The sequence below is a fragment of the Salmo salar genome, chromosome 17 (assembly GCF_965601325.2).
Source record: "Salmo salar chromosome 17, fSalSal1, whole genome shotgun sequence".
NCBI classification, from domain to species: domain Eukaryota; kingdom Metazoa; phylum Chordata; class Actinopteri; order Salmoniformes; family Salmonidae; genus Salmo; species Salmo salar.
The window spans coordinates 75,420,285-75,444,966 of NC_138307.1; the positions used below are offsets into that span (position 1 = coordinate 75,420,285).

At 42.6% G+C, this 24,682-nt stretch overlaps 1 protein-coding gene across 1 annotated transcript in view; it reads left to right on the top strand.

Moving 5' to 3' along the window:
- Positions 1–11,344: 11,344 nt before the first annotated feature.
- nel (NEL protein) overlaps positions 11,345–24,682 on the top strand; it is a 174,985-nt gene continuing 161,647 nt past the window's right edge. Inside the window, exons 1-2 of the mRNA NM_001140146.1 lie at positions 11,345–11,669; positions 12,014–12,142. Of these exons, the coding sequence (NP_001133618.1) occupies positions 11,615–11,669; positions 12,014–12,142 (184 nt within the window). The 5' untranslated portion in view covers positions 11,345–11,614. The remainder of the gene's footprint in view (positions 11,670–12,013; positions 12,143–24,682) is intronic.

Genomic DNA, 24,682 nt, shown 5'->3' on the forward strand with positions numbered 1-24,682 from the left:
GGAGTGATGAGCTCTACAGCAGAGTCTCACAACTCAATTGCTGGTTGAAAACTGTTTTCTGCCCCTCCCAAAAGATAGAATTTGTAGATAATTGGCCCTCTTTCTGGGACTCACCCACAAACAGGACCAAGCCTGGCCTGTTGAGTAGTGACGGACTCCATCCTAGCTGGAGGGGTGCTCTCATCTTATCTACGAACATAGACAGGGCTCTAACTCCTCTAGCTCCACAATGAAATAGGGTGCAGGCCAGGCAGCAGGCTGTTAGCCAGCCTGCCAGCTTAGTGGAGTCTGCCACTAGCACAGTCAGCGTAGTCAGCTCAGCTTTCCCCATTGAGACCGTGTCTGTGCCTCGATCTAGGTTGGGCAAAATTAAAAATGGCGGTGTTCGCTTTAGCAATCTCACTAGTATAAAGACCTCCTCCATTCCTGCCATTATTGAAAGAGATTGTGATACCTCACATCTCAAAATTGGGTTACTTAATGTTAGATCCCTCACTTCCAAGGCAGTTATAGTCAATGAACTAATCACCGATCATAATCTTGATGTGATTGGCCTGACTGAAACATGGCTTAAGCCTGATGAATTTACTGTGTTAAATGAGGCCTCACCCCCTGGTTACACTAGTGACCATACCCCCCGTGCATCCGGCAAAGGCGGAGGTGTTGCTAACATTTACGATAGCAAATTTCAATTTACAAAAAAGAAAAACAATGACGTTTTCGTCTTTTGAGCTTCTAGTCATGAAATCTATGCAGCCTACTCACTCACTTTTTATAGCTACTGTATACAGGCCTCCTGGGCCATATGCAGTGTTCCTCACTGAGTTCCCTGAATTCCTATCGGATCTTGTAGTCATAGCAGATAATATTCTAATTTTTGGTGACTTTAACATTCACATGGAAAAGTCCAAAAGGCTTTCGGAGCCATCATCGACTCAGTGGGTTTTGTCCAACATGTCTCTGGACCTACTCACTGCCACAGTCATACTCTGGACCTAGTTTTGTCCCATGGAATAAATGTTGTGGATCTTAATGTTTTTCCTCATAATCCTGGATCATCGGACCACCATTTTATTGCGTTTGCAATCGCAACAAATAATCTGCTCAGACCCCAACCAAGGAGCATTAAAAGTCGTGCTATAAATTCTCAGACAACCCAAAGATTCCTTGATGCCCTTCCAGACTCCCTCTGCCTACCCAAGGACGTCAGAGGACAAAAATCTGTTAACCACCTAACCGAGGTGCAGTTAACCACCTAAAAGATGCAGTTGCACCCCTAAAAATTAAAAACATCTGTCATAAGAAACTAGCTCCCTGGTATACAGAAAATACACGAGCTCTGAAGCAAGCTTCCAGAAAATTGGAACGGAAATGGCGCCACACCAAACTGGAAGTCTTCCGACTAGCTTGGAAAGACTACTGCCGTGCAGTATCGAAGAGCCCTCACTGCTGCTCGATCATCCTATTTTTCCAACTTAATTGAGGAAAATAAGAACAATCCGAAATTTCTTTTTGATACTGTCGCAAAGCTAACTAAAAAGCAGCCTTCGCAAATGGAGGATGGCTTTCACTTCAGCAGTAATACATTTATGAACTTCTTTGAGGAAAAGATCATGATCATTAGAAAGCAAATTACGGACTCCTCTTTAAATCTGGGTATTCCTCCAAAGCTCCATTGTCCTGAGTCTACACAACTCTGCCAGGACCTAGGATCAAGGGAGATACTAAAGTGTTTTAGTACTATATCTCTTGACACAATGATGAAAATAATCATGGCCTCCAAACCCTCAAGCTGCATACTGGACCCTATTCCAACTAAACTACTGAAAGAGCTGCTTCCTGTGCTTGGGCCTCCTATGTTGAACATAATAAACGGCTCTCTATCCACCGGATGTGTACCAAGCTCACTAAAAGTGGCAGTAATAAAGCCTCTCTTGAAAAAGCCGAATCTTGACCCAGAAATTATAAAAAACTATCGGCCTATATCGAATCTTCCATTCCTCTCAAAAAATTTTGAAAAAGCTGTTGCACAGCAACTCACTGCCTTCCTGAAGACAAACAATGTATACGAAACGCTTCAGTCTGGTTTTAGACCCCATCATAGCACTGAGACTGCGCTTGTGAAGGTGGTAAATGACCTTTTAATGACGTCAGACCGAGGCTCTGCATCTGTCCTCGTGCTCCTAGATCTTAGTGCCGCTTTTGATACCATCGATCACCACATTCTTTTGGAAAGATTGGACCCAAATTGGTCTACATGGACAAGTTCTGGCCTGGTTTAGATCTTATCTGTCAGAAAGATATCAGTTTGTCTCTGTGAATGGTTTGTCCTCTGACAAATCAATTGTACATTTCGGTGTTCCTCAAGGTTCCGTTTTAGGACCACTATTGTTTTCACTATATATTTTACCTCTTGGGGATGTCATTCGAAAACATAATGTTAAATTTCACTGCTATGCGGACGACACACAGCTGTACATTTCAATGAAACATGGTGAAGCCCCAAAATTGCCCTCGCTAGAAGCCTGTGTTTCAGACATAAAGAAGTGGATGGCTGCAAACTTTCTACTTTTAAACTCGGACAAAACAGATGCTTGTTCTAGGTCCCAAGAAACAAAGAGATCTTCTGTTGAATCTGACAATTAATCTGGATGGTTGTACAGTCGTCTCAAATAAAACTGTGAAGGACCTCGGCGTTACTCTGGACCCTGATCTCTCTTTTGAAGAACATATCAAGACTGTTTCAAGGACAGCTTTTTTCCATCTACATAACATTGCAAAAATCAGAAACTTTCTGTCCAAAAATGACGCAGAAAAATTAATCCATGCTTTTGTTACTTCTAGGCTGGACTACTGCAATGCTCTACTTTCCGGCTACCCAGATAAAGCACTAAACAAACTTCAGTTAGTGCTAAATACGGCTGCTAGAATCCTGACTAGAACCAAAAAAATTGATCATATTACTCCAGTGCTAGCCTCCCTACACTGGCTTCCTGTTAAGGCAAGGGCTGATTTCAAGGTTTTACTGCTAACCTACAAAGCATTACATGGGCTTGCTCCTACCTATCTTTCCGATTTGGTCCTGCCGTACATACCTACACGTACGCTACGGTCACAAGACGCAGGCCTCCTAATTGTCCCTAGAATTTCTAAGCAAACGGCTGGAGGTAGGGCTTTCTCCTATAGAGCTCCATTTTTATGGAATGGTCTGCCTACCAATGTGAGAGACGCAGACTCAGTCTCAACCTTTAAGTCTTTACTGAAGACTTATCTCTTCAGTAGGTCCTATGATTAAGTATAGTCTGGCCCAGGAGTGTGAAGGTGAACGGAAAGGCTGGAGCAACGAACCGCCCTTGCTGTCTCTGCCTTGCCGGTTCCCCTCTTTCCACTGGGATTCTCTGCCTCTAACCCTTTTACAGGGGCTGAGTCACTGGCTTACTGGTGTTCTTCCATGCCGTCCATGGGAGGGGTGCGTCACTTGAGTGGGTTGAGTCACTGACGTGGTCTTCCTGTCTGGGTTGGCGCCCCCCCCTTGGGTTGTGCCATGGCGGAGATCGTTGTGGGCTATACTCGGCCTTGTCTTAGGACGGTAAGTTGGTGGTTGGAGACATCCCTCTAGTGGTGTGGGGGCTGTGCTTTGGCAAAGTGGGTGGGCTTATATCCTGCCTGTTTGGCCCTGTCCGGGGGTATCATCGGATGGGGCCACAGTGTCTTCTGATCCCTCCTGTCTCAGCCTCCAGTATTTATGCTGCAGTATTTTATGTGTCGGGGGGCTAGGGTCAGTCTGTTACATCTGGAGTATTTCTCTTGTCTTATCCGGTGTCCTGTGTGAATTTAAATATGCTCTCTCTAATTCTCTCTTTCTCTCTTTCTGTCTTTCTCTCGGAGGACCTGAGCCCTAGGACCATGCCTCAGGACTACCTGGTATGATGACTCCTTGCTGTCCCCAGTCCACCTGGCCGTGCTGCTGCTCCAGTTTCAACTGTTCTGCCTGTGGCTATGGAACCCTGACCTGTTCACCGGACGTGCTTGTTGCACCCTCGACAACTACTATGATTATTATTATTTGACCATGCTGGTCATTTATGAACATTTTAACATCTTGACCATGTTCTGTTATAATATCCACCCTGCACAGCCAGAAGAGGACTGGCCACCCCTCATAGCCTGGTTCCTCTCTAGGTTTCTTCCTAGGTTTTTGGCCTTTCTAGGGAGTTTTTCCTAGGGAGTTTTTCCTAGCCACCGTGCTTCTTTCACATGCATTGCTTGCTGTTTGGGGTTTTAGGCTGGGTTTCTGTACAGGACTTTGAGATATCAGCTGATGTATGAAGGGCTATATAAATAAATTTGATTTGATTTGATTTGGATGTATGTTATAACACTCTATACTGTACCATAATATACAGCTGTAGGTTATAACACTCTATACTGTACCATAATACAGAGATGTAGGTTATAACACTCTATACTGTACAATAATATATAACACTCTACACTGTGGCTAGCTAGACCTCCAAACTCTGACATTACCATAATATAGAGAACAACACTCCTACATGTAAACCTGTAGACCTATAAGTCTGATATTAACATACATATGCATATTATATCACTCCTGTCTTGTATAAACTGTCTTGTATTCTATATTGTTTCCATTAACATACTACAGAGCTGTATAGAGTTTAACATACTACAGAGCTGTATAGAGTTCAAAATAGTACAGAGCTGAATACAGTTCAACATACCACAGAGCTGTATAGAGTTTATAATACTACAGAGCTTTATAGAGTTTACATTTTTATTTATTTATTTATTTTACCTTTATTTATCCAGGTAGGCAAGTTGAGAACAAGTTTTCATTTACAATTGCGACCTGGCCAAGATAAAGCAAAGCAGTTCGACACATAAAACAACAGAGAGTTACACATGGAGTAAAACAAACATACAGTAAATAATACAGTAGAAAAATAAGTCTGTATACAATGTGAGCAAATGAGGTGAGATAAGGGAGGCAAAGGCAAAAAAGGCCATGGTGGCAAAGTAAATACAATATAGCAAGTAAAACACTAGAATTGTAGATTTGTAGTGGAAGTGGGATGGGATGCAAAGGAGCAAAATAAATAAATAAATAAACACAGTAAGGGGTAATTGTATGGGCTAAATTATAGATGGGCTATGAACAGGTGCTGTGAGTTGCTCTGACAGCTGGTGCTTAAAGCTAGTGAGGGAGATAAGTGTTTCCAGTTTCAGAGATTTTTGTAGTTCGTTCCAGTCATTGGCAGCAGAGAACTGGAAGAAGAGACGGCAAAAGGAGGAATTGGCTTTGGGGGTGACCAGAGAGATATACCTGCTGGAGTGCGTGCTACGGGTGGGTGCTGCTATGGTGACCAGTGAGCTGAAATAAGGCGGGACCTTACCTAGCAGGGTCTTGTAGATGACATGGAGCCAGTGGGTTTGGCGACGAGTATGAAGCGAGGGCCAGCCAACGAGAGCGTACAGGTCGCAGTGGTGGGTAGTATATGGGGCTTTGGTGACAAAACGGATGGCACTGTGATAGACTGCATCCAGTTTATTGACTAGGGTATTGGAGGCTATTTTGTAAATGACATCACCGAAGTCGAGGATCTGGTAGAATGGTCAGTTTTACCAGGGTATGTTTGGCAGCATGAGTGAAGGATGCTTTGTTGCGAAATAGGAAGCCAATTCTAGATTTAACTTTGGATTGGAGATGTTCGATGTGAGTCTGGAAGGAGAGCTTACAGTCTAACCAGACACCTAGGTATTTGTAGTTGTCCACATATTCTAAGTAAGAACCGTCCAGAGTAGTGATGCTGGGCGTGTGGGCAGGTACGGGCAGCGATCGGTTGAAGAGCATGCATTTAGTTTTACTGGTATTTAAGAGCAGTTGGAGGCCATGGAAGGAGAGTTGTATGGCATTGAAGCTCGTCTGGAGGGTTGTTAACACAGTGTCCAAAGAAGGGCCAGAGTATACAGAATGGTGTCGTCTGCGTAGAGGTGGATCAGAGACTCACCAGCAGCAAGAGCGACATCATTGATGTATACAGAGAAAAGAGTTGGCCCAAGAATTGAACCCTGTTGTACCCCCATAGAGACTGCCAGAGGTCCGGACAGCAGGCCCTCCGATTTGACACATTGAACTCTATCAGAGAAGTAGTTGGTGAACCAGGCGAGGCAATCATTTGAGAAACCAAGGCTATTGAGTCTGCCGATGAGGATGTGGTGATTGACAGAGTCGAAAGCCTTGTCCAGGTCAATGAATACGGCAGCACAGTATTGTTTCTTATCGATGGCGGTTACGATATCATTTAGGACCTTGAGCGTGGCTGAGGTGCACCCATGACCAGCTCTGAAACCAGATTGCATAGCGGAGAAGGTGCGGTGGGATTCGAAATGGTCGGTAATCTGTTTGTTGACTTGGCTTTCAAAGACCTTAGAAAGGCAGGGTAGGATAGATATAGGTCTGTAGCAGTTTGGGTCAAGAGTGTCCCCTCCTTTGAAGAGGGGGATGACAGCAGCTGCTTTCCAATCTTTTGGAATCTCAGACGACACAAAAGAGGGGTTGAACAGGCTAGTAATAGTGGTTGCAACAATTTCGGCAGATAATTTTAGAAAGAAAGGGTCCAGATTGTCTAGCCCGGCTGATTTGTAAGGGTCCAGATTTTGCAGCTCTCTCAGAACATCAGCTGACTGGATTTGGGAGACGGAGAAATGGGGAAGGCTTGGGCGAGTAGCTGTGGGGGGTGCAGTGCTGTTGACTGCGGTAGGGGTAGCCAGGTGGAAAGCATGGCCAGCCGTAGAAAAATGCTTATTGAAATTCTCAATTATAGTGGATTTATCAGAGGTGACAGAGTTTCCTATCCTCAGTGCAGTGGGTAGCTGGGAGGAGGTGTTCTTATTCTCCATGGACTTTACAGTCTCCCAGAACTTTTTTGAGTTTGTGTTGCAGGAAGCAAATTTCTGCTTGAAAAAGCTAGCCTTGGCTTTTCTAACTGCCTATGTATATTGGTTTCTAGCTTCCCTGAAAGGTTGCATATCACGGGGGCTGTTCGATGCTAAAGCAGAACGCCACAGGATGTTTTTGTGTTGGTTAAGGGCAGTCAGGTCTGGAGAGAACCAAGGGCTATATCTGTTCCTGGTTCTACATTTCTTGAATGGGGCATGCTTATTTAAGATGGTGAGGATGGCATTTAAAAAAAAAAAACAGGCATCCTCTACTGACGGGATGAGGTCAATATCCTTCCAGGATACCCGGGCCAGGTTGATTAGAAAGGCCTGCTCACTGAAGTGTTTTAGGGAGCGTTTGACAGTGATGAGGGGTGGTCGTTTGACTGCTGACCCATTACGGATGCAGGCAATGAGGCAGTGATCGCTGAGATCTTGGTTGAAAACAGCAGAGGTGTATTTAGAGGGCAAGTTGGTTAGGATGATATCTATGAGGGTGCCCGTGTTTACGGATTTGAGGTGGTACCTGGTAGGTTCATTGATCATTTGTGTGAGATTGAGGGCATCAAGCTTAGATTGTAGGATAGCTGGAGTGTTAAGCATGTCCCAGTTTAGGTCACCTAGCAGCACGAGCTCTGAAGATAGATGGGGGGACAATCAGTTCACATATGGTGTCCAGAGCACAGCTGGGGGCAGAGGGTGGTCTATAGCAGGCGGCAACGGTGAGGGACTTGTTTTTAGAGAGATGGATTTTTAAAAGCAGAAGTTCAAATTGTTTGGGTACAGACTTGGATAGTAGGACAGAACTCTGCAAGCTATCTCTGCAGTAGATTGCAACATCGCCCCCTTTGGCCATTCTATCTTGTCTGAATATGTTGTAGTTAGGGATGAAGATTTCTGAATTTTTGGTGGACTTCCTAAGCCAGGATTCAGACACGGCTAGGACATCCGGGTTGGCAGAGTGTGCTAAAGCAGTAAATAAAACAAACTTAGGGAGGAGGCTTCTAATGTTAACATGCATGAAACCAAGGCTATTACGGTTACAGAAGTCATCAAAAGAGAGCACCTGGGGAATAGGAGTGGAGCTAGGCACCGCAGGGCCTGGATTCACCTCTACATCACCAGAGGAACAGAGGAGGAGTAGAATCAGGGTACGGCTAAAAGCTATGAGAATTGGTCGTCTATGACGTCCAGAATAGAGATTAAAAGTAGCAGGTTTCTGGGGGCGATAAAATAGCTTCAAGGTATAATGTACAGACAAAGGTATGGTAGGATTTGAATACAGTGAAGTTAAACCTAGGCATTGAATGATGATGAGAGAGATATTGTCTCTAGAAACATCATTGAAACCAGATGATGTCATAGCATGTGTGGGTGGTGGAACTGAAAGGTTGGATAAGGTATAATGAGCAGGGCTAGAGGCTCTACAGTGAAATAAGCCAATAAACACTAACCAGAACAGCAATGGACAAGGCATATTGACATTAAGGAGAGGCATGCTTAGCCGAGTGATCATAAGGGTCCCGTGGGATTCAGACAGCTAGCCGGGCCATAGGTAGAAAGCTGGTAGAAGTTGGAGGGAGGTCTGTTTTTAGCCACCTTGTGCGTTTACCTCTGTAGATCAGTGGGGTTCCGTGTGGTAGGGGGGACCAGTCCAATTGGCAAAATAGTTATAGCTATAGTGGCCTAAGAAAATTGTCCGATAGACCTATTCAGATAGCAGCCGATAAGACAGCTAACGATTAGCAGGCCGCAGACGGGCGTTCAGGTTATGTCGCGACGGAGGGGCCAGTTGGATAACTCCCTCGGGCAGATAACGTCGGTAGTCCATCAGTTCATGGGGCTCCGCATCGGCAGTAAAACGGGTCCGGATAGGTGATTGTAGCCCAGGAGTGGGTGATGGAACTCTTCAGCTGGCTAGCTCTGGAATAATTGATGTTAGCTCCGGGACCGACGTTAGCCAATAGTCACTCAGGTAGCAGCTAGCTAGCTGCAAGATCCAGGTGTAAATGTCCAGAGCCTGCGGTAGAAATCCGGGGATATGGAGAGAAAATAGGTCCGGTATGCTCTGGTCTGAGTCGCGCTGTACAAAACTGGCGATAGCTTTTCGAGCTAAGGGATAGCTGATGACCGCCAACCGTGGCTAGCTGAACTCCAACATACTACAGAGCTGTATAGAGTTTAACATACTACAGAGCTGTATAGAGTTTAATATACTACAGAGCTGTATAGAGTTTAACATAATACAGAGCTGTATAGAGTTTAACATACTACAGAGCTGTGTAGAGTTTAACATACTACAGAGCTGTATAGAGTTTAACATAGTACAGAGCTGTATAGAGTTTAACATACTACAGAGCTGAATAGAATTTAACACACTACAGAGCTGTATAGAATTTAACACACTACAGAGCTGTATAGAATTTAACATACTACAGAGCTGTATAGAATTTAACACACTACAGAGCTGTATAGAATTTAACACACTACAGAGCTGTATAGAGTTTAACATACTACAGAGCTGTATAGAGTTTAACATAGTACAGAGCTTTATAGAGTTTAACATAGTACAGAGCTGTATAGAATTTAACATACTACAGAGCTGTATAGAGTTTAACATAGTACAGAACTGTATAATCCATCAAGTCCTGACTACTGTAGGTTGAGACCCTGAACGCCAAATGTTCCATTTGACCCCCGTGTCATTATCTGACCCTCATGCATATGCTAATGAGCTTCCAGGTTCCATGGCAACCTGTCTCTCCTCAATAGATTCTCAAGGGCACCTTGTGTGTGTGTGTGTGTGTATATGTGTGTGTTTGTGTGTTGCTACAGGCAACACCTCAGCAATGCATCCCTCCCTCCTTCTAGGTATAAAATGTAATTATATCCATCTTATTGATTAACATAGAAGTACCAGACATGTGCCTTCTGGTTCTGAATATATGCAGGGGGGGGGGGGGGGGGGGGGGGGTGACTTCTAAGAGATATGCCTTACTTGACAACTGAAGGATTGTGAAAATGGCAAGGTGCAAAGATGGTTATTTTTCTTTCTGAAAGACCAGACAGAAAGACCAGACATGAAGACCAGACAGGCAGGAAGACCAGACAGAAAGACCAGACAGAAAGACCAGACAGGCAGGAAGACCAGACAGAAAGACCAGACATGAAGACCAGACAGAAAAGACAGAAAGACCAGACAGAAAGACCAGACAGAAAGACCAGACAGAAAGACCAGACAGAAAAGACAGAAAGACCAGACAGAAAGACCAGACAGAAAAGACAGAAAGACCAGACAGAAAGACCAGACAGAAAGACCAGACAGAAAAGACAGAAAGACCAGACAGAAAGACCAGACAGAAAGACCAGACAGAAAAGACAGAAAGACCAGACAGAAAGACCAGACAGAAAGACCAGTCAGAAAGACCAGACAGAAAGACCAGACAGAAAGACCAGACAGAAAGACCAGTCAGAAAGACCAGACAGGCAGGAAGACTAGACAGAAAGACCAGACAGAAAGACCAGACAGAAAGACCAGACAGAAAGACCAGTCAGAAAGACCAGACAGACAGACCAGACAGAAAGACCAGACAGAAAGACCAGACAGAAAGACCAGACAGGCAGGAAGACCAGACAGAAAGACCAGACAGGCAGGAAGACCAGACAGAAAGACCAGACAGAAAGACCAGACAGAAAGACCAGACAGAAAGACCAGACAGAAAGACCAGACAGACAGACCAGACTGACAGGCCAGACTGACAGACCAGACTGAAAAGTGAAGTAGCTAGCTGTGGTTCTGATTGTAATGAGTTGACAGATTACTGACTAGCATGCACTTTTAACCTTTTAACTACAGTTCATAAGGACTGGCTTTCTGAGTGTGCATCTGTTCTTTAAGAGTAATTAATCAGATAATGGTGGACAGGATGTTAATGATAATGGGATGTTAATGATAATGGTATGTTAATAGTTTAGATGCCCAGGGAGTTCTTCTCTCTACTGGCTGATGATGTGGTGCGTGGAATGTAGCTCTCAATGCATTTTAATATTGAAGGGAACATTTTGTATTTTCTAAAGATTGTTTTGCCACCCTGAAAAAACACCTGCAGTAGGCTAAGAGTGGCAGAGGATCACGGAAAACACCCAGCTGAAAATATTAGCTGATTAAATTACTATCATTGAATATCAAACGTTAAATGCAACTCTCCTACGGTCATTTGGTAATGTTGAGAAATCTGACAGATGGCAGAAGTGTAATCAGTCTGATCTCCTGGATTGTGTTCCACCGTAGACCAAAAGGGGGCAGGACAGAACACAGACGCTGTCTTTTCGCTTTCCATGAGTCTCCACATACCAGCCTCCTCTCACTCACTCACCAGCTAGCAGCCCGTATAGTGATGATGTTGCACCTGTCTTCAGCGCTCTCTTCTGAATCATCACGGATGCTGAATGGAATATTTTGACGTCAATTATTTCTAATTGGTCTTAAAAGTTCTAAGAACGCCGACGGTCGATATTAGAAGACTCGTCATTTTGCGAGCATGTGGTTTTCTTCTGACTGACGCGTATCGCCTGCGGTATTTTAGTACCACCAGTATTTTTGAAAGTGGACAGATAAGCATGGACTAATCGTTGTGATTATTTTCCATTCATGATGGGACTATTCAAACTTGATTTTTTGTACAGTATATTTGCCATCTTCCCAGGTAAGCTAAACGTCCGCATTTTGTTACGCAATTACGTTGACTGATTTCCCATAACGGTCATGTTTTGATTTTAGTATGTTACTGTGACGTGGTTTCAGTTGATAACTGAATTAATGTATTTCTTAATGTATGTTTTACAATCATTTCACCATTTTGGCTGTGTAGGAAGTTGTAACCTATCAGAATGGAAGTTTCGCAGCATTACATCATGATATAGCAGCAATAGCCGGCTGCGCTGTGTCCACGCCAAGGTGTCGGGCTGCCGGTCGCTGTCCATGGTGCTGAACTAACGCTGTCTCTGCCGCTGCCGGACTCTTTCTATCTATCCGGTCTCTCTCATCCAGCTCTAGGCTTTGGGGTCGACCCTGCCCTCCGCATCAACGTATTCGATGAGCTGAAGTTGGGAGAGTCTTACGCTGGAGTTTTTCAAGTTCAGGGGTTCCACAATGAGAGCAGAGCCTTTCTTTTCCAAGGTAAGACCCGATAACTGTATTTGACCCATATCAATGCTTTACTCTCACGGGGCGGCAGGTAGCCTAGTGGTTAGAGGCAGGTAGCCTAGTGGTTAGAGGCAGGTAGCCTAGTGGTTAGAGGCAGGTAGCCTAGTGGTTAGAGGCAGGTAGCCTAGTGGTTAGAGGCAGGTAGCCTAGTGGTTAGAGGCAGGTAGAATAGTGGTAGAGCAGGTAGCCTAGTGGTTAGAGGCAGGTAGAATATTGGTAGAGCAGGTAGACTAGTGGTAGAGCAGGTAGACTAGTGGTTAGAGCAGGTAGACTAGTGGTTAGAGGAAGGTAGCCTAGTGGTTAGAGGAAGGTAGCATAGTGGTAGAGCAGGTAGCCTAGTGGTTAGAGGCAGGTAGCCTAGTGGTTAGAGCAGGTAGCCTAGTGGTTAGAGGAAGGTAGCCTAGTGGTTAGAGGCAGGTAGCCTAGTCGTTAGAGGCAGGTAGCCTAGTGGTTAGAGCAGGTAGCCTAGTGGTTAGAGGAAGGTAGCCTAGTGGTTAGAGGCAGGTAGCCTAGTGGTTAGAGGAAGGTAGCCTAGTGGTTAGAGGCAGGTAGCCTAGTCGTTAGAGGCAGGTAGCCTAGTCGTTAGAGGCAGGTAGCCTAGTGGTTAGAGGCAGGTAGCCTAGTGGTTAGAGCATTGGACAAGTAACCGAAAGCTTGCAAGATCGATTCCCCAAGGTACAAATTTGCCGTTCTGCCCCTGAACAAGGCAGTTAACCTACTGTTCCTAGGCCGTCATTGAAAATAAGAATTTGTTCTTAACTGACTTGCCTAGTTAAATAAAGGTAAAAAAATATTACTCTCACATTGTACTTTGATCTTGTTTATGTTTGCACGTGCGACTAATCTTCTGTTATGTCATAAGACATTGAGTTCAAATAGCCTACACACGTTAAAAAGCAGGTAGCCTATTGAGTTACAATCAGCAGGTCTACTACTAGGATGGACGTTTGGTCTTGACGTTTCACCCATAGCGTGATAAAGCATTAACGTTATCCTAGGCCTACTGTATGACGATAACAGATAACCCCGTCATAATAGATAACACCATCGTGGCCTGGTGCCAGGCTGCAGTGAACTATTGGCAGCGACATTATTGTTTCAGTCTATAAATGATAGACTATTTATCCCAATCCTTTGCAAAAAGTGGATCAGCATAACAAAGATCCAAAATAGAAATCCCAGTCCATACAGAAGTCTTTCATTCTGCCATTCAGCTGTCCCCATATTGTGACTTCTAATCCCATGTCTGGAGTTGTAGGTTTAGTAAACACTGGCATACCACATCCCCGCAGTGGGTTATAGTGTGCCACTCCCCCTCCACCCCACCCCCAGATATAGTAGGCCTTGAATGACAGTAAATCAGCTGTCAGACTGCAACATTTCTGCTCATACTCATTGAAAAATGTGTAGAATAGCATGATTAGCTATAAAACTGCAATTGTTTTCTTTCTGCCTCATGGCAATATGTGTAGAATTGCAGGAATTTAGCTTTAAACATGCTAAATTCTCTCAGCCTAATTGCAAAATGTGTACAATAGCATGATTAGCTAGAAAACTGAAAATGTTTCTCTCTGACCCATGGCAATACGAATTGCAGAAAGTTAGCTATAAAACAGCAACATTTTCTCTCAGCCTCATGGGAAAATGTGTAAAAGAGCATGAGATTAGGTATAAGTTGCACATTTTCTCTTTGCCCCATGGCAAAATGTGTAGAATGTGTTTGTGTGAGGGAGATTTTTATTTATTTTCATCTTCCACAGGAGTCTCTGTTTCTTTCATTCAGACTTTCTGTAAGTTTCTCTCTCTGATGTCTCCAAACTGAGGGTGTTGATCTTGAGTTTCTCTCTCTGATGTCTCCAAGCTGAGGGTGTTGATCTTGAGTTTCTCTCTCTGATGTCTCCAAACTGAGGGTGTTGATCTTGAGTTTCTCTCTCTGATGTCTCCAAGCTGAGGGTGTTGATCTTGAGTTTCTCTCTCTGATGTCTCCAAACTGAGGGTGTTGATCTGAGCTTCAGTGGCTGTGTCTGAGCTAGCAATGCAGACCGCCCCCCTAGAGCAGAAAACAGGGATGAAAACTCTGCCTTTGTGCCGAAGCTTAAGTTGTTAATTTAATAGGCATCTTTTATGTTTTGCACTGACTCTCTTGCACAGGCTCAATGTACACTCACTGGACCCTAACCACACACACACACACACACACACACACACACACACACACACACACACACACACACACACACACACACACACACACACACACACACACACACGCACACATTCCCCTGCACATTGACTCTGTACTGGTACCCCTTGTATGTTATTGTTATTTTCTTCTGTTATTATTTTTACTTTAGTTCATATAGCAAATGTTTTAGTTTCTTTTTTACAACTGCATTGTTGGTTAAGGGCTCGTAAGTAAGCAGTTCACCGTAAGGTTTACATCTGTTGTTTTTGGCGCATATAACAAATACAATTTGATTTGTAGGCCTTTTATCCACAGTACCAGCACCAGTCCATGTTTTTGTTGAGGCTATGAGAATCAGAATGAAAGGCAGAATGGAGTATTCAACCCCTTTGTTATGACAAGTCTAAATAAGTTCAGGAGTGAAAATGTGCTTAACAACTCACATAATAAGTTGCATGGACTCACTCTGTGTGCAATAACTGTCACGCCCTGACCTGAGAGAGACGTTTTATTTCTCTATTTTGTTAGGTCAGGGTGTGGGGTGGGCAGTCTGTGTGTTATATTTCTATGTTGTTTTTTCCTTTGATTGGCCGAGTGTGGTTCCTAATCAGAGGCAGCTGTCTATCGTTGTCTCTGATTAGGAACTTAGGCAGCCTTTTTCCCTCCTTCAGTGTGGGATCTTGTTTTTGTACAGCTCAGTAAGCCTGCAGAACGTGACAGGCGTTTTTTGTTGTTTATTATTTTGATTTAGTGTTCTGAGTTACAATAAAGAAATATGAGCACTTACCACGCTGCACCTTGGTCTACTCCTTTTGACGACCGTCACAACAACAGTGTTTAACATGATTTGTGAATAATTACCTCATGGCTTTACCCCACACATACAATTATCTGTAAAGTCCCTCAGTCGAGCAGTTCATTTCAAAGATAGATTCAACCACAAAGACAACATTGTAGTTACTCTACAATACTAATTGACTGAGTGAAAGGAAGGAAGCCTTTACAGAATAAAAATATCCCAAAACATGCACCTTGTTAGCAACAAGGCACTAATACTGCAAAAAAAAATGTGGCAAAGCATTTAACTTTTTTTTTTTCGAATACAAAGTGTTATGTTTGGTGCAAATCCAATACAACACATTACTGAGTACCACTCTCCATATGGTGGCTGCATCATGTTATGGGTATGCTTGTAATCGTTAAGGACTGAGGAGTTTTTCAGAATAAGGCAAAATCCTAGAGGAAAACCTACTTCAGTCTGCTTCCCAACAGACACTGGGAGATTAATTAACCTTTCAGCAGGACAATAACCTAAGACACAAGGCCAAATATACACTGGAGTTACTTACCAAGAATACAGTAAATGTTCCTGGGTGGCCGAGTTACAGTTTTGACTTAAATCTGGTTGAAAATCAATGGCAAGACTTGAAAATGGTTGTCTGGCAATGACCAATTTGACAGAGCTTTAAGAATTCTGAAAAGAATAATGGGCAAACATTGTACAATCCAGGTGTTCAAAGCTCTTAGTGCCACATTCTTGGAAATGAGCGGACCAAGGCGCAGCGTGAGTATAGTTCCATATATTTATTTAAGTGAAACTAACAAAACAAAATAACAAAACTTACAAAGACCGTGAGGACTTAGTGCCCAAACACACTAACACAAACAATATCCCACAAAGCAGGTGGGAGATAGGGCTTCCTAAATATTAAGATCCCCAATTAGCGGCAACGATTACCAGCTGCCTCTAATTGGGAACCATACAAAACCACCAACATAGAAATACACATTCTAGAACACCCCCCTAGTCACACCCTGACCTAAACCACTATAGAGAATCCAAGGGCTCTCTATGGTCAGGGCGTGACACTTAGAGACTTGTCCAGAAAGACTCACAGCTATATTTGCTGCCAAAGGTGATTCTAACATGTATTGACTCAGGGGTGTGAATACTTATGTAATTTAGATATTTGTGTATTTCATTTGCAATAAATTTGCAAACATTTCTAAAAACATGTTTTCACTTTATCATTATGGGTTATTGTGTGTAGATGGGTGAGGAAAAACATATATTTAATCCTTTTTGAATTCAGGCTGTAACACAACAAAATGTGGTATGAATCAAGGGGTATGAATATTTTCTGAAGGCACTGTATATATGATTCAAACAACTCAGGAATGAGAGGAATTGTAGACAGTGTTTCTGCCTGCAGAGTGCTGTCTGTGTGTGTGTCCATACAGGAACATCCTACCACTGTTCTCCCTTCTCCTCTCTCCCAGAATTCTAGGCTTTCACAAGGATTAGATGGATCCCATTATGGTATATCCGTCAACTGCATCTATTCATCTATTATAGAAATTATATTTTCTCTCTCGTGTACAATTATAACCCACCTGTTCCCTTGATGCCTTCAGAGATCATTGAACGTTGTCATCATAGATATATGGAATCCAGAGGTGAAAGAGGATTCCACACCTGCCATAGAATAAGACATGAATTTCATCAATCCCATCAGGTTTTATATCAGAAACAAAGTCAGTGTGCCCCTCAAACCTGCTGAGTGAGTGAACCCTCCCTGTACAGATGTAGGATCATAATATGAGCAAGTTTGCTCATACAGCAGGAAAACAAGCCTTTAGTATTAGGATTATAATTAATGGACATTTTTGTAGGGGTTGATACATTTTTCGTAAGGGAAAATCAGGTCTGAAATTTCAAAGTGAAAATTACAAACTTCAGAATCCTTTTTAAACCTCAAATACACTACAAGTAAAACATTTCCCGCAACAGGGGGATCAAATTAAGATCCTACACCTGTACCTCTCTATGCTGACTGGATGCTCTCTCTGTTCAGTGCAGCAATCAGGTTGCTGCTTACTCATCACCCCAATAGAGACTGTATCTGCAACAGCACAGCAGGACAGGATGCTGTTAGTGTAGTGTTGTCGGTCCTACGTGTGTGTGTGTGTGTGTGTGTGTGTGTGTGTGTGTGTGTGTGTGTGTGTGTGTGTGTGTGTGTGTGTGTGTGTGTGTGTGTGTGTGTGTGTGTGTGTGAATGTAACACACATACACGTGAGATGCCATTCCTGTGCTTATTGCCAAGCTCTGTGTGCCAACCAGACAGAAGGGCAAGAGGCCTAACAGCAGTAGCAACATTAGTCATAGAACATATATCCATGATGTATTGGATAACAGGAAGCAGAGATTAAAGGCCTATATGTTGGAAACAGTTCTGAGAGTATTTTGTTATGTATTCCAGAGAGGTACATTAGAAGTGATGTATTCTAGAGAGGTACATTAGAAGTGATGTATTCCAGAGAGGTACATTAGAAGTGATGTATTCTAGAGAGGTACATTAGAAGTGATGTATTCTAGAGAGGTACATTAGAAGTGTATTCCAGAGGTACATTAGAAGTGATGTATTCCAGAGAGGTACATTAGAAGTGATGTATTCTAGAGAGGTACATTAGAAGTGATGTATTCCAGAGAGGTACATTAGAAGTGATATATTCCAGAGAGGTACATTAGAAGTGATGTATTCTAGAGAGGTACATTAGAAGTGATGTATTCTAGAGAGGTACATTAGAAGTGATGTATCCCAGAGAGGTACATTAGAAGTGATGTATTCCAGAGAGGTACATTAGAAGTGATGTATTCTAGAGAGGTACATTAGAAGTGATGTATTCTAGAGAGGTACATTAGAAGTGATGTATTCCAGAGAGGTACATTAGAAGTGATGTATTCTAGAGAGGTACATTAGAAGTGATGTATTCTAGAGAGGTACATTAGAAGTGTATTCCAGAGGTACATTAGAAGTGATGTATCCCAGAGAGGTACATTAGAAGTGATGTATTCCAGAGAGGTACATTAGATATGATGTATACCAGAGAGGTACATTAGAAGTGATGTATTCCAGAGAGGTACATTAGAAGTGATGTATTCTAGAGAGGTACATTAGAAGTGATGTATTCTAGAGAGGTACATTAGAAGTGATGTATTCTAGAGAGGTACATTAGAAGTGTATTCCAGAGGTACATTAGAAGTGATGTATTCCAGAGAGGTACATTAGAAGTGATGTATTCTAGAGAGGTACATTAGAAGTGATGTATTCCAGAGAGGTACATTAGAAGGGATGTATTCCAGAGAGGTACATTAGAAGTGATGTATTCTAGAGAGGTACATTAGAAGTGATGTATTCTAGAGAGGTACATTAGAAGTGATGTATTCCAGAGAGGTACATTAGAAGTGATGTATTCCAGAGAGGTACATTAGAAGTGATGTATTCCAGAGAGGTACATTAGAAGTGATGTATTCCAGAGAGGTACATTAGAAGTGATGTATTCCAGAGAGGTACATTAGAAGTGATGTATTCCAGAGAGGTACATTAGAAGTGATGTATTCCAGAGAGGTACATTAGAAGTGATGTATTCTAGAGAGGTACATTAGAAGTGATGTATTCTAGAGAGGTACATTAGAAGTGATGTTTTCCAGAGCGGTACATTAGAAGGGATGTATTCCAGAGAGGTACATTAGAAGTGATGTATTCTAGAGAGGTACATTAGAAGTGATGTATTCTAGAGAGGTACATTAGAAGTGATGTATTCCAGAGAGGTACATTAGAAGTGATGTATTCCAGAGAGGTACATTAGAAGTGATGTATTCCAGAGAGGTACATTAGAAGTGATATATTCCAGAGAGGTACATTAGAAGTGATGTATTCTAGAGAGGTACATTAGAAGTGATGTATTCCAGAGAGGTACATTAGAAGTGATGTATTCCAGAGAGGTACATTAGAAGTGTATTCCAGAGGTACATTAGAAGTGATGTATTCCAGAGAGGTACATTAGAAGTGATGTATTCCAGAGAGGTACATTAGAAGTGATGTATTCCAGAGGTACATTAGAAGTGATGTATTCTAGAGAGGTACATTAGAAGTGATATATTCCAGAGAGGTACATTAGAAGTAATGTATCCCAGAGAGGTACATTAGAAGTGATGTATTCTAGAGAGGTACATTAGAAGGGATGTATTCTAGAGAGGTACATTAGAAGTGATGTATTCTAGAGAGGTACATTAGAAGGGATGTATTCTAGAGAGGTACATTAGAAGTGATGTATTCCAGAGAGGTACATTAGAAGTGTATTCCAGAGGTACATTAGAAGTGATGTATTCCAGAGAGGTACATTAGAAGTGATGTATTCTAGAGAGGTACATTAGAAGTGATGTATTCCAGAGAGGTACATTAGAAGTGTATTCCAGAGAGGTACATTAGAAGTGATGTATTCCAGAGAGGTACATTAGAAGTGATGTATCCCAGAGATGTACATTAGAAGTGATGTATTCTAGAGAGGTACATTAGAAGTGCTGTATTCCAGAGTGGTACATTAGAAGTGATGTATCCCAGAGAGGTACATTAGAAGTGATGTATTCCAGAGAAGTACATTAGAAGTGATGTATTCTAGAGAGGTACATTAGAAGTGATGTATTCCAGAGAGGTACATTAGAAGTGATGTATTCCAGGGAGGTACATTAGAAGTGCATCATTAAGTGGTAGGAGTAATAACTTAGATCAAATGTTCTATCAGAACAAGATGTGATCTGGTTTAATCTGACCACTTGAGATTGAAATGAATGAATTGGTCTTATTTTGTAAAAGCGAGTCATCCTGTCTTCTAAGTGCTCTCTCTCCTTCTCTCTCTCCCTGTTGCTACCTCTGTCTCTCTGCCAGGCTGTAGAAATCTGCGGCGTTAATTCCCCTGCTTTAATTCAACGCTATTTGGTGTTGAGACACTTGTTCCCTGTGTCATGAATCATTCAACTGATTTAAATAGACACACACACATATGCACGCACACAAGCAGACACACACACACACACGCACGCATGCACACACACACGTTGGTTTCTGTGGCCACTTCCTGTGACCAGTTCCTGTGACCAAATCCATGGCATGTATCTTGATAAATCTAACTTTTACACCCTAAACTTGATAAAAACACAAGGCAGCATTTCCTTCTCATTAATCATCTAGACGTAATCCCACGACTGCATGACCAAGCACGACTCCAACACCATCACTAAGTTTGTTGACGACACAACAGTGGAAGGCCTGATCACCGACAACGAGAAGACAGCCTGTAGGGAGGAGGTCAGAGACCTGGCAGTGTGGTGCCAGGACAACAACCTCTCCCTCAATGTGAGCAAGACAAAGGAGCTGATCGTGGACTACAGGAAAAGGAGGGCCGAACAGGCCCCCATTAACATCGACAGAGCTGTAGTGGAGCGGGTCGAGAGCTTCAAGTTCCTTGGTGTCCACATCACCAACAAACTATCATGGTCTAACACACCAAGACAGTCGTGAAAAGGGCACGACAACACTTTTTCCCCCTCAAGAGACTGAAAAGATTTGTCATTGGTCTACAGATCCTCAAAATGTTTTTTAGCTGCACCATCGAGAGCATCCTGACCGGTTGCATCACCGCCTGGTATGGCAATTGTTCGGCATCCGACCATAAGGCTCTACAGAGGGTAGTGCGTACAGCCCAGTACATCACTGGGGCCAAGCTTCCTACCATCCAGGACCTATATACTAGGCGGTGTCAGAGGAAGGCCCAAAAAATTGTCAAAGACTCCAGCCACCCAAGTCATAGACTGTTCTCTCTGCTACCGCCTCTGCAAGTCCATGGTTGATGCTGTGGTTTATTTATAGTTTTCTCAAGGAGATAACTAACTAGTATTGTGATGATGGCTGCAGGCTGGTACAAGTGTGTGTGTGTGTTTGTTTGTGTGTGTCACAAGGCTGTGGTTCAATACAGCAGAGACAGAGTGTCTGACAGAAGGCCAGGCAGCAGGAACAGGAGAAGCCCTGAAAAAGAGAATGAGAAAGAGAGACCTGGAAAGCCCTGAAATGAGGCCTGTCCCTCTGAGGCACCAGACAGGCTGGCTGTGTGTGTGTGTGTGTGTGTGTGTGTGTGTGGAGCTTCTTATCTCTTCTCTCTGCATGCTGTATTGATCTATATCACTACAACACTAACTGTAACCCAGGACAAATTGACAGGATTTGTGTATGAGAGAGACAAGTGTTGCACCCCTCCCTCCCCCCATCATCCACAGGTTAAGTCTTAAGAGGACAGTGGGGTGAAATACAATAGACCGTATGGTGCAGATTAGTAGTCATCTCCATGAATCTGAACCCTCTGACTGGGTGTTAAACCATTTCAACATTCATGAGAAACATACAGTTACTCCATGTGTAACTCTGTGTTGTTATATGTGTCGAACTGCTTTGCTTTATCTTGGCCAGGTCACAGTTGTAAATGAGAACTTGTTCTCAACTTGCCTACCTGGTTAAATAAAGGTGAAATAAATAAAAAAATACAGATGTTGTATCTTCATTTGACCAGTTTCTCAAAGCACTGATATAATCCTGCAGCAACAGGAAATGTGAATTATTATCTTGTTTATAAACAATATACATTTTTGTAGGGGATGTAACATTTTTAGTTAGGATAAATCAAGTCTGAATATTTTAAAGTGGATTTTACAATCTTTAGAAGCCATTTTAATCCTTAAACACTACCATTTGCATTTCCTGCTACACAGGAAAATTATCTGCAACAACATTGATCAAATTTAAGATATTACAACTGTAAAATGGGCACACATTCAATTTCCCTGTTCTGGTGAAAGCTGCTTGTAACGGCTGTTGAATGGAGTAGATCAAGGCGCAGCGTGGTTAGTGCTCATCTTGTAATTTATTAAACAGAGAACACTATAAACAAAACGACAGCCCACAGTTCTGTCAGGTTAGACAACTAAACAGAAATTAACCACCCACAAAACCCAAAGGAAAACAGGCTACCTAAGTATGGCTCCCAATCAGCGACAACGACGTACAGCTGTCCCTGATTGAGAGCCATACCAGGCGAAAACAATGAAATACAAAAACATAGAAAAAAGGACATAGAATGCCCACCCTAGTCACACCCTGGCCTAACCAAAATAGAGAACAAAAACCTCACTGCTCAAGTCTTATTATTATTTAGCAGATTTCTACACAGTGTGAGATGCACATGTGAAGGTCTAGAACTTCTGTTTATTTCCAATCAACTAATCCACATTTATTCAGCTTAAGTCAGTGTCCCACCTTGTCATTTCTGATTGGTTGAATTGCATTGTCTTCTGTGATGTTGTTTATTGAAATATTGAATGCCTTGAATTAGTTTGGGGAAGAGCCCCCATTGCGTCTACTTCTACTGTATGTTAGAGAGCGTTGTGAGATAGTGGTCCTTATGACATCACCACCCAACCACTCCATATGGACACTTGTCAATTAAGGACAGACAGGCTGTTGAACAGATACTGTTATAGACAGGGAGCATGAGGATAGGCTTCTCTCTCGCTCTCTCTCTCTGTTCTTTCTGTCTGATAGATGGAGAGAGGAAGGGAGGGAGGGGGACAGAGAGAGAATGGCTGTTGTTCCTCAATCAGAATGGTCACATGTTAGCCCACTGTGTACTGCTGTTGAGAACAGAACACCCCCCCGACCACTACAATCATCTAAATGTCCTCATCAGTTATGTGTTACACAGTTGAGTATTTTAAAGTTGAGTTTAAAACAAATGACAGTATCATAATCAACTGTAGGGCCATGTTCCCCAGTACTTAATGTGGTAGTACATAGTGTACCTATGGTAGTATATATACTATATATATGGTAGTGTATACTGTACCTATGGTAGTATATACTGTATATATGGTAGTATATACTGTATCTATGGTAGTGTATACTGTATCTACGGTAGTATATACTGTATCTACGGTAGTATATACTATATCTATGGTAGTAAATACTATATATATGGTAGTAAATACTGTATTTATGGTAGTACATACTGTATCTATGGTAGTATATACTGTATCTATGGTAGTACATACTGTATCTATGGTAGTATGTACTATATCTAGGGTAGTAAATACTATATCTAGGGTAGTAAATACTGTATCTATTGTAGTATATAATGTATCTATGGTAGTAAATACTGTATCTATGGTAGTATATACTGTATCTACGGCAGTATATACTGTATCTATGGTAGTAGATACTGTATCTATGGTAGTAGATACTGTATCTATGGTAGTATATACTGTATCTATGGTAGTATATATTGTATCTATGGTAGTAAAAACTGTATATATGGTAGTATATACTCAATCTATGGGACATACAGTGCATTTGGAAAGTATTCAGACCCCTTGACATTTCACACAATTTGTTAAGTTACAGCCTTATACTAAAATTGATTAAATAAAAAAATCGATCTATACATGATACCTAACAATAACAAAGCGAAAACAGGTTTTTAGACATCGAAAAAACAGAAATACCTTATTTACATAAGTATTCAGACCCTTTGCTATGAGACTCGAAATTGAGCTCAGGTGCATCCTGTTTCCATTGATCATCCTTGAGATGTTTCTACAACTTGATTGGAGTCCACCTGTGATAAATTCAATTGATTGGACATGATTTGGAAAGACACACACCTTTCTATATAATGTCTCACAGTTGACAGTGCATGTCAGAGCAAAAACCAAGCCATGAGGTCGAAGGAATTGTCCATAGAGCTCTGAGACAGGATTGTGTCGAGGCACTGATCTGGGGAAGGGTAGCAAAACATTTCTGCAGCATTGAAGATCCCCAAGAACACAGTGGCCTCCATCATTCTTAAATGGAAGAAGTTTGGAACCACCAAGACTCTACCTAGAACTGGCCGCTCGGCCAATCTGAGCAGTCGGGGGAGAAGGGCCTTGGTCAGGGAGGTGACCAACAACCCGGTGATCACTCTGACAGAGATACAGAGTTCCTGTGTGATGATGGGAGAACATTCCAGAAGGACAACAATCTCTGCAGCACTCCACCAATCAGGCCTTTATGGGTGCGTGGCCAGATGGAAGCTACTCCTCAGTAAAAGGCACATGACAGCCTGCTTGGAGTTTGCCAAAAGGCACCTAAAGGACTCTCAGACCATGAGAAACAAGACTATATGTGCTGATGAAACCAAGATTGAACTCCTTTACCTGAATGCTGAGCGTCATGTCTGGAGGAAACCTGGCACCATCCCTACGGTGAAGCATGGTGGTGGCAGCATCATGCTGTGAGGATGTTTTTCAGCGGTATGGACTGGGAGACTAGTCAGGATCGAGGGAAAGGCGAACAGAGCAAAGTACAGAGAGCTCATTGATGGAAACCTGCTCTAGAGCACTCAGGACCTCAGACTGGGGTGAAGGTTCACCTTCCAACCGGACAGTGACCCTAAGCACACAG